Raw genomic sequence first — 9,507 nt, 5'->3', positions numbered from 1 at the left:
ACTTGTACCCTTACACCGCTTTGTTTTGTTTTTTCTCTTTTTCCTTTTAAATAAAATTTAAAAAGAAAACGTTCTTGGCAAATTCTCCAGAACATGTGTGGCCTCTACGTTCCTGTGTGCTGCCCAGAGAGCTGATGGTCACCTGTCCCCAGAGGGTGCCCTTGTGGCTTCCACTCCACAGAGCTCTCTTCCTGAACCCAGTTTGCAAGAAACAGTAGCCTAGCCCCTTCAACTCCAGTCCTGGTTCTTCTGAATCAAGTCTTTCCGTTAAACATTTCTCACAGTAATTTTAAACTTTAATTCCATACCATACTAAAGTGAAGAGCAAAATCTCTACAACAGCTCTTTTATATTTTTTATGATGAGGAATTTATTGGTATATCTATTTGGAATAGATTTTCCTACTGCAGGCCTAAAAAGATATTCCACATTGAAATCATTCTCAGAACACTTTATCTACTTGAGAGTATGTCCTTCTTTCTCCTCTCCTTGCTTGTTAATGAGCAATAATTAAAATTGATTCATATTAATAAGAGGAATGGAGATGCATTGCATTGCAAAAATATTTTTAAAATATAAAATCTTCAAGTGCATAAATATCAGTAATAGAGCAATTAAGATCCAAAGTTTCATCCATGTGGAGTATCCACATCTGGTGCGTTTCAAATCTGGTGGTGTGGCTGAAACAAACAAACAAAAAAAAAAAAAAACCCTGCTTCCTTCAGTGAATCAGCCTAATTGAATAGATAAAGTTATAATTATAATCCATTAATGTCACATGGTCCAGGTAAAACAGCATCAGTCTTGTGTGTCTCTGAGTATATTAGTTCTGCATTTCTTTCCTCCTGGAATCTGGGTATGATTTTCCTAGATATTTATGATCCAAGGATTATAAAAGAACTTATTTGAAAGCATTCCAGTGCAAATTTCCTCCTGTAAGCTGTTCTACTGGACCCAGGTAGAAGCTTCAAATTAGGACTTTATACTGGGTGTCTTGGTGAGGGGAAATCCACCCCCAATAAAACGAGGGCCCGTGGGCTTGGCAATCAAGATGGTGTTCTCTATGGGAAGTTGGTCTTTGTTCCTGTAAGAGAGGAGATGAAAGTTAGCTCCTTTAATATCTTTCCCCATCTACTTCAATGCTCCATGAAGTCCTAAGGTGGATTAGCCACTGAAAGCAATTCTGATGAAAGCTTCTAGTTTTTGACAAGGTGGTTGTGTAAGTCTAATTAAGTGTTCTCTGGCAAAACAGAGTTGGGGAAAGACAAATGTGAAAGGTACTTTCCTAATGTTGATCTAAATATGCACAGAAGACCTCATTATAACTTAAATACCATAGATTTGGTGGCTTCTGATTTGTAATCACCTTCCTATTTTAAAACAAGTTGTTTAGTTCCAGATATCTGCCAGAAGAATTTTCTGTTAGCTCAGTCACTGTGACTAACTCATCATTTGTCACCTGCACTTATCACCTGGCACATTCCAAAGTTCAGGTTAAAATTTATAAATACCAAACATAATGTATCTCACCAAATTTGGACATTTACAAAATACAAAATTTCCCATAACTCTAGACAAGCAACCATTATTACTGGAAATGGTTAAATTTGGAGAAGAAAAGACAGACTGTATTCTTGGCACCAAATAAAATTTATAGTGGATTTTCTATATGAATCTTGAAATACATACACAGACCCACATCTATTCATTACATTTCCACAAGTTATCTATTTTATGGTCAAGAGTCTTAGAGAAAACACTAGTGGAATCCCCTTTAAGCAACAATTAAGCAAACTGCTGTATCTAAATAAATTAGATAAACACCTATGAGTATTTGAGGCTAGGACAATGAATTTTGCCTCTTGACAAAGAATCCACACCTAAAATTCTGGACCAGCTGGGGGCCCAGGTGGTAGAGTTAGGGGTAGAAGGGATGCTCGTGAGAAAGCCAGTGCCTAAGAAAGTGAGAGGAGGCAAAAAGTTAAAAACGATATGAACTGCTGTTTTATAAAGGGTATGTCTGGGAGAACATCCGCAGAGCAATCTAAATTGTTCCATTTGGAAATAATCTTAAAAGATTGGTTAATCAACGCAGCTGTCTCTTAGCAGAATTGATTTCTTCACTGAGAATCACCATCCTCTCTAAATAGCACAAAAGCTTTGGCCCAGAGTGGATCCAGGGAAGAGGATTCCTGTATGGCCTCTGGCAGCTTCTCCAGCTCCTGACTGGCTTGAGCCACAGGCTGCCCTTCCCTCCCCTCCCCTCTCCTCCCCCCTCCTCTCCCCTCCCCTCCCCTTCCCTTCCCTTCCTTTGCACGCCCTTGACTTGAATAACCTAAATTTCCCTTTCTGGAGGAACTTAAGCTTAATGCTGCTGGCTTGGCCTATGCTGACTAATGGGAATGCTGTCTTCTTTACATTATCATTTTAATGTATTTATAGACCATTATAATGACTCCCTGCAGTCTTCCTCCTTCCAATCTAAACCATCTCAGCATTTTAGTTCTTGCCTGGGCATATTTTTCTCCAATACTTTCATCTCTTTTGCTATGAACACAGCTCTCTGTCTACCAGTTTGTGTCCCCAGCCAGATGGAACCACCATTGAAACTTAGCCAGGTCAAAGTGGCTATCACTGACCAGCATTTAAGGACAAAAAAGGACACATACAGGCAGAGGTTTGAGAGCAGCACTGCGCTATCAATCTTCCTGCAGTCATGGAGTCACCACTGGTCATACGCAGCTGCTGAGCACCTGAAATGCAGCCAGTGCAACTGAGGAACCGAATTTTAAATCTGCTTTAGCAGGAAAGTATTTGAATTCAAATAGCCATGTGTGGCATACAGCAAGGGGCATCGTGATTCTTGTGAATGGGTCATGGAGAAGGCCTGGCAGCGCCCACAGAATGAGGCTTGTTATGTTCCCATGTTCCCCATGTCCAGCAAAAGATGCAATGGCAAGTAAGCCTGAAGGAGACAAGGCCAAACCCAGGACCGAGGCGGGGAAGGGAATCAGCTCCTCACTGCTGTTAGCCACACTGGCTGACTGGAAGTGTGTACACTAAACCAGTGCTTTCCAAGTGGACTGAGGATCCACTAAGTATAGAACGAAGGCATCAAAGCTCCTGTTGACACCTTTATATTTAAAAGTTCACAATGACATCTTACTCATAGTTGCAAAATGACAATAGCTTGTAATGTATACATTAGAATATATGGAGATAAATATGAAACCACTCTACAATAAAAATGGTATTTATGTATATATGTGGTATATACATGTGGTAGAGGAAGCTGCAGGTTCGAGAATCTTTTATTGATCGGGGAATGTGTCAAAGCTTGAAGACCAATGAGCTGAACATTGGCCTCCTGTGGGAACTGGCCATGTTGACAGTTTCTAAGCCCAGCTGCGATCTCCTAAAAGAAACTGGTAGTGCTTTCCCTCCATTAGGCATGTAATTCACACCTTTAACCTCATGTGTGCAAACTTCCGTGTACATGCAGTTCACCTGAGCGGCCTGTGAAGTGGCAGATTTCTGAGGTCCACCCAGAGCCTACAGAATCTGACAAGCTGGAGATGGGGCCCAAGAACTTAGAGTTGTCACATTGTTGCTACTCTTACATATTAAGACTTATCTAAATGATAGCAGTATTTTCCTCTACCAAGATGGCGTCTGAATGTGGAACTGGGGGTATTCTGATTTACAAGAAGGGCAAGTTTTTACTAGTAAGTGAATTTGCATCTGGCCACTTTATATGCCTCTACCAGATCTCTGGTGCATTTGAATTGTTTTTCACATGTCCCAAGCCCATGGAAATGAAATACCAAAGATGACTATGAACCCAGAGGGTAGGTCACAACCTATTCAGTGGGATGATTTGGGAAATGCTGTGCAATCTAACCAAGTTTCAAATCTGACTGATTCATTTGAGTTTTCTACCTCAGTCTAAGATCAGGCAAAGCACAATAGCACAGCAAGGGAATGTTCATAGTCAATACATGGGCACCTGAAACTCACAACATTAACTTCTTATTTGCATTATTATCTCCCTCCAAAAATGGCCATGTCAGCACCCCATGGCAGATACTAAATCAAGTATGAGACATAGATGACAGTTCCAAGATAGTTAACCTCAAGCACAGGGAACGCTGGTAACTACAGTGGTACAGCTACATTATTAGAACAGTTTTGCCAAGGCCTGCTCCCTTAGCAAAGGTGCATGTGGTTTTCATTGTAAATTTGCTTCAGCCTGTGAGAGGCTCATTTTCAAGTGTAGTTCTGACATGATTATTTCCAAACAACGGAAGAGCACAGGAGACCCCAGCCCATTCCCTCTGTTCCAAGTCAGAACCACCAATGAGCAGATATTAGGGAATTCCCATTAGGGCCCTAGGGAAGGGCCTCAGAATTGGATGACACACTGATCTTACTCTGATACGAACCAGTTAGTGACCTGTGGAATGTGTCTGCTCCCCCATGACTCTATTTACCCCAGTGAAGTTTGCAACCCTGTGAGCATTCACTGAATATTTTCTTATGAGCAAATAATAGCCATGACAGAATCAGAACTTTTGACTAATTCTTACTTTTGTGCAAGTTCTTTGCGTTTCTGAGCCAGATATTTCTTCTTTACATTCATCAGTTCATTGCCGAGTTTCTCAATCTCATACTTATACTCTTGGCTTTGTGATTCATACATATTCAGCTCTGAAGACAAAACCTGACATGGCAAGGAAAGCAGAATTAGTAAAAGATGCAGGGTTAAATAATAACCTTCTCTGAAAACCTTTTAATCTACCACTTAGCTAGCAGCACACAGTGATGCACAGGTTTAACAGCTGACCTGCTTGTTTCCCAGGCTCAAGGTCCATATCTGAGTAAAACCTCAAACAAGACTCATAACCAAGTGATGAAGGTAAATGAGACCCTGCTCCATTGCTTAAACAGAGAACTGTCAGGCAACAGCCAAACAGCGAAGGTGAGTTGGTGTAACGCATTTCAAGGGATATTGTGAGTAGAGACAGAAAAGCCCCCAGATACATGGTCTAAAATTGTAAAACCTTTAAAAATATACACTCAAGAAAAGTACCACTAGAGAATGTGATTTGTCTCAGGATGATGGCAAAACTTATTCCAAAATCACTCTGCCGCCACCACTCACTGAGTTGTATCTGCCAAGGTGGTGGTCCTGGTAAAGGTCCATCACCTCTCCATGATGCTCTTTGGTGCCATTTGCCAGCCCTGCTTTTATCTCAGTGCTGGAACACACAAATCTAGGAAATCCCAGGGGCTGCAGCGTGTGCATAGGAGAGCGATGCAAGCAAGACAGGGCTGTGGTAAGAAGCCCAATCACTCACCTTCCACACTGTGTTCAGTGAGTGCGATGGTCTTGGACTGAACCAGAGCTAGACTTTAAAACACAAAGCAAGCCCAAGCGAGGATGCACCCACCACCCCAATCAAGAGGAGAAAAGGCAGGGGAATGTTCTGAGGGGCATGCAGGAAACTCAGTTTGTGGTTCTTCGCACTTGCTAGTTTAAAGGTTTTCATAAAAGGGACATCTTCGCTTTTTGAGTATTCATCTGCTTCTGAACTCTTTCTTTTTAATCACCGCAAATGTTATTTTGACTATGCTATCACAACCTAAAGACAGTGACTTCACGTTGGAAAAAAAAGTCTTGTTATTAAACACTAATAACAAGATTCTGTTTCCAAACAATGAATGGAGAATTTCCTGAGAGTCCAGATAATAACCCTGGACAGTGGGACAGCCTCAGGACTGCCTGCCTCAGAGTCTCCTTTCTGCTTGAGGTTGTATTTCCTTCTGAGTGACAAACGTGGGCTTCCTGAGATAAAGAGATACAGAAAGTATCAAAAAGTTCCTTGAGAATGCCATTTTTGGCCATTCAAAGCTAAGTGGGCTAAGCCAGGCTGTGCTTTCCTAATCAACCCCCATCCTGACAAAATTAGAAATTTTGAATTGTGTTTGAAATGTTCAGTTGTTCCCAGGAACAAAGATAAAAGCCTATGCCCTATGCAAAGCTCACATCTTGTCTTAGATACTCACACGAAATGAACATTCAGAGTAATTTGAAAATTAATGTACTAATTAGACTTGTTTCACTGGCCCTTTGGTGTAAAAGGACACAGTTAGACCCTGTCCGACTTCTGAAAGTGGTATGAGATACTGCAGGGTGACATTTACTGCACCCCAGGTAGAAAAGCAGCAGCTGGGCAAGTAAGTGCCAGCAGCCGGCAGATGCTCGCTGCCTTCCACAGCTGTGTGCTCAGAGTTTGCTTAAGAGTCAAGAATAGGGAGCCTTTGCCTAGCGTGGAAAGTTCAAAAGGCAGTGTGACCACACACAGTTTTTAAGAAAACCTCCAAAAGGGAAATACAATAGAGAAACACCTCATCTCTCCAGCTGCGGCTCTTATGTTACCTAGAAGAGACCAGGCTAAAGAAAGCCTGGCATGATTTTCTCCCTCTTTCTTAGACACTGTCTAACAGTCATGCAGAAAGACCCGGGCGTGGGAAGAGCTTTGCTTTCCTGGTGGAGGGGATTATCAGAAATCTCCCACTGGCCAACAGCATTACAGGTTCAAAGGCCCCTAAATCCTGTGGTCATCCACACCACCTTGGCTACCAAATTTCCATTTCACTACCTTCGTGCTCCCCCAACTCTGCCCTCCTGTACCCACGGCCCCCTGAAAATGGAGGGTGCACTACCTCGTGAGCTGTGAGAAAGCTGAGCTGGTAGTGTGCAGTACAGAGCTGGCTCACTGGCTCACCAGGCCGGTGCCGCCCCCAGAGCAGGCCTAAGTGTGCCCAGACCCACTGGAACTTACCTTAAGCTGCTTGGTCTTCTCCCGCAGGGTGTGCCGATAGATCTGCAGCTGTTCCGCAGCCTCAGGGCCAGGCTGCCGGGCCAAAATGTGCTTCAGTTCCACGTACAACTTCTCCTTCTCCTGTGCAGAGTGTAACCCAGGACAGAGATCAACAGCCCTGTCCAAGTGCCTCTCACCCCACACACAGGATCCTCTGTGCTCAGCCTAAGCCACTCTGCAGCTGCTACCTGCTGCTCACAGTTGCTGACTACTGACCCTCACCAAGGGCCCGGGATGGGCCCAGTGCCTGGGTACAAACAGGAAGACAGATGAGAGAAGGTCCTTGGTCCCTGGACAAAGGATCACGTGACTATGAAGCAAAGGCAGCCCTGTGAGATCCCAATCAAGACCTGCAACCAGTGAGAACAGGGAGGGATGTGGTTGGGAGGGCTAGAAAAATCAGTGGGGGTTTCCCCAAGCACACAGAGAAGAGACGAGTTTTTCAGGCCACAGTTGCATGATGGAACAGGAGCATGGTGAGTCCAGCTCCACAGGAGCACAAAGCAGGAGGAGTGGAAGGATGGAGAGAAGAGACTGGCTCTTAGGATGAGAGCAGGCTATGTCAGGACTGCCTCCATCCATCTGGCAGACTGGAATCCAGGGATGAGCCTGGGTTTATCTTCAGGGGATGGATTCCAACTCGAAGCAGAGTGCAGGGGGATGACACTGACTCCCAAGGCCCCATGCAAGCAGAAGAGGGAGCTGCTGGACCTCAGGAACCTAGGGCAGAAGAAAACCTCACGAAGGTGGGATCTGCAGAATTCAGTGACTGACAGATAAGAGAGGAAGAAAGGAGGAAGCATTAGGAGTCCAAAGTCTCTGACATGGAACCCTGGAGTGGGGACAGGGATAGGGAGATGGTGACGAGACAAATGGAAGAGGAATGGATGCCCTCGGGGAAATGTTGCTGCCTGAACAGAGTGAGGCCACCTGGAACCTGGGCAGAATCTGGGGGAATCTTGGAGAAGCTGTAAACAGGGCCCTGTATGGAAAAATAAAGGACAGGCTGAGGGAGAACAGAAGATCTCTGGGAGAACAAGACCAAGGGGTGGATAAGGGAGGGAGAGGGAGACAGTGCAGCCCCAGGCAAAAGAAGGCAGCTGTGTACAACACCCCAGAGTGGTCAGCAGCACCAGAGGAGGCAAGGACAGAAACAGAGAGAGCCAGGAGGACATTGTGGCTGACCTCACTCACACACGCTGCAGCAGCGTTTGGGGAACAGAAGTCACAGGGGTTGAAGAACAAATCAGGCACATGCCTGTGATCCCAAAACTTGAGGGGCAGGGGGAAGAGGATCACAAGTTAGAAGCCAACCTGGACTACATAGCAAGACTCTGTCTTTAAAAAAAAAATCCGAAGGAAGTTAAAAAAGGAAGTCTTTTAAGAAATGTGACAACACGGGAAGAAAAGAGCCTTGGAAATGGTTTCCCTAGGATAATGAGGACGCAAATTTGCAGAACTAAAAGAAAGGGTTTCCTAGGATCCCACAGCAAATCAGATTGCCATAACAGAATTTAAACAATGAGTAATACAGAATCCTCATCGGTATCTTAGAGTTTAATTGCTCGTAATGTGTTCTCACATCTAGCACCTCCCTTCTAGATTCTCGTATCTCTACTGTGCAATAATTTGAACAAACATTTATAAAGACTATGTGTCTACTCATTAGTCTCTGTGCACACTTGTTTCCTTGAAGTAATTATGTTACAGAAAACTAGAAGCAGGAGCTGTCATTAAATAAAACATCTGGCCAAACAGAAACCAATTCCTACTTAGAACTGCACAATTCTGGCATTGTCATCAAATAATCTATTTTTGCCAGAGCAAATAAAAGCCATTAAAAATCGATGAAATTCATTGTTGCCAACTTTTTTTTTTTTGTTTTTCCTTCCCCTGGCCAAATTATAGAAACCTTGTTAGCAAACAGTTCTACCTACAAAAGTGTTTTTGCAACTTAAAGATTACTTAGATAAAATAAACCTCTGGAGAAATACATTTAAAAAAAAAAAAAAAGCTCTCTTGTCATTTGAGACATATTTGCAGAAGAAACAAGGAAACCCAAAAGCCCATGCTAAAGAAACCCTAAATAAACAGAATTACAAATGATGATTTTCCTTTGCGTACAACACCTCCTGTCACACCTTACAGTATAATCTTCACAGCAAATGGATATAGCAAGCAGTACGGATATCAGGGGGGGGAGTTTATTTTCTACAGTTGCTTAATGCCTGCTCTGTTGGAAAAATAACGCTTTTGACAGGGCTTCAAGATTCAGCTTGGAAAGGGTAACATGTTTGTGGAGAAGCCCATGAAACAGTTTGTCTGTTTCTTTCAGCTCACCTTTTTTTTCTTCCAGAGTACAGGGAGACTTGAAAAGTAGGGAACCCCACAATGGTGAAGAAGCAATGCAGTTTGGAGTAGAATCATGGCTTAAACCGAAAGCACCATCTTACTCTAAGAACAATGAAATATTCCACATAATTTTTTTTTTTTTTTTTTTTTTGGTCTTTTTCCTATCGGTACTGGGGATCGAACTCACGACTGCCTGCTTGCAAGGCAGGCGCTTATGCCACTGAGCTAAATCCCCAGCCCCTCAGAATTCTTTTCAGTTGCTCACTGAAGG

At 43.3% G+C, this 9,507-nt stretch overlaps 1 protein-coding gene across 1 annotated transcript in view; it reads right to left on the bottom strand.

The window, feature by feature from the left end:
* Positions 1–283: 283 nt before the first annotated feature.
* Cfap58 (cilia and flagella associated protein 58) overlaps positions 284–9,507 on the bottom strand; it is a 105,860-nt gene continuing 96,636 nt past the window's right edge. Inside the window, exons 16-18 of the mRNA XM_023567349.2 lie at positions 6,846–6,965; positions 4,587–4,720; positions 284–1,084 (exon numbers count right to left, since the gene is read on the bottom strand). Of these exons, the coding sequence (XP_023423117.1) occupies positions 973–1,084; positions 4,587–4,720; positions 6,846–6,965 (366 nt within the window). The 3' untranslated portion in view covers positions 284–972. The remainder of the gene's footprint in view (positions 1,085–4,586; positions 4,721–6,845; positions 6,966–9,507) is intronic.

Source organism: Cavia porcellus, unplaced genomic scaffold (genome assembly GCF_034190915.1).
Source record: "Cavia porcellus strain 051 isolate PalLab524CR breed Dunkin Hartley unplaced genomic scaffold, mCavPor4.1 scaffold_2, whole genome shotgun sequence".
In the NCBI taxonomy this organism is placed as follows: Eukaryota; Metazoa; Chordata; class Mammalia; order Rodentia; family Caviidae; genus Cavia; species Cavia porcellus.
The sequence above is the reverse complement of the archived record's forward strand: the minus strand, read 5'-3'. Positions and strand labels throughout refer to the sequence as shown.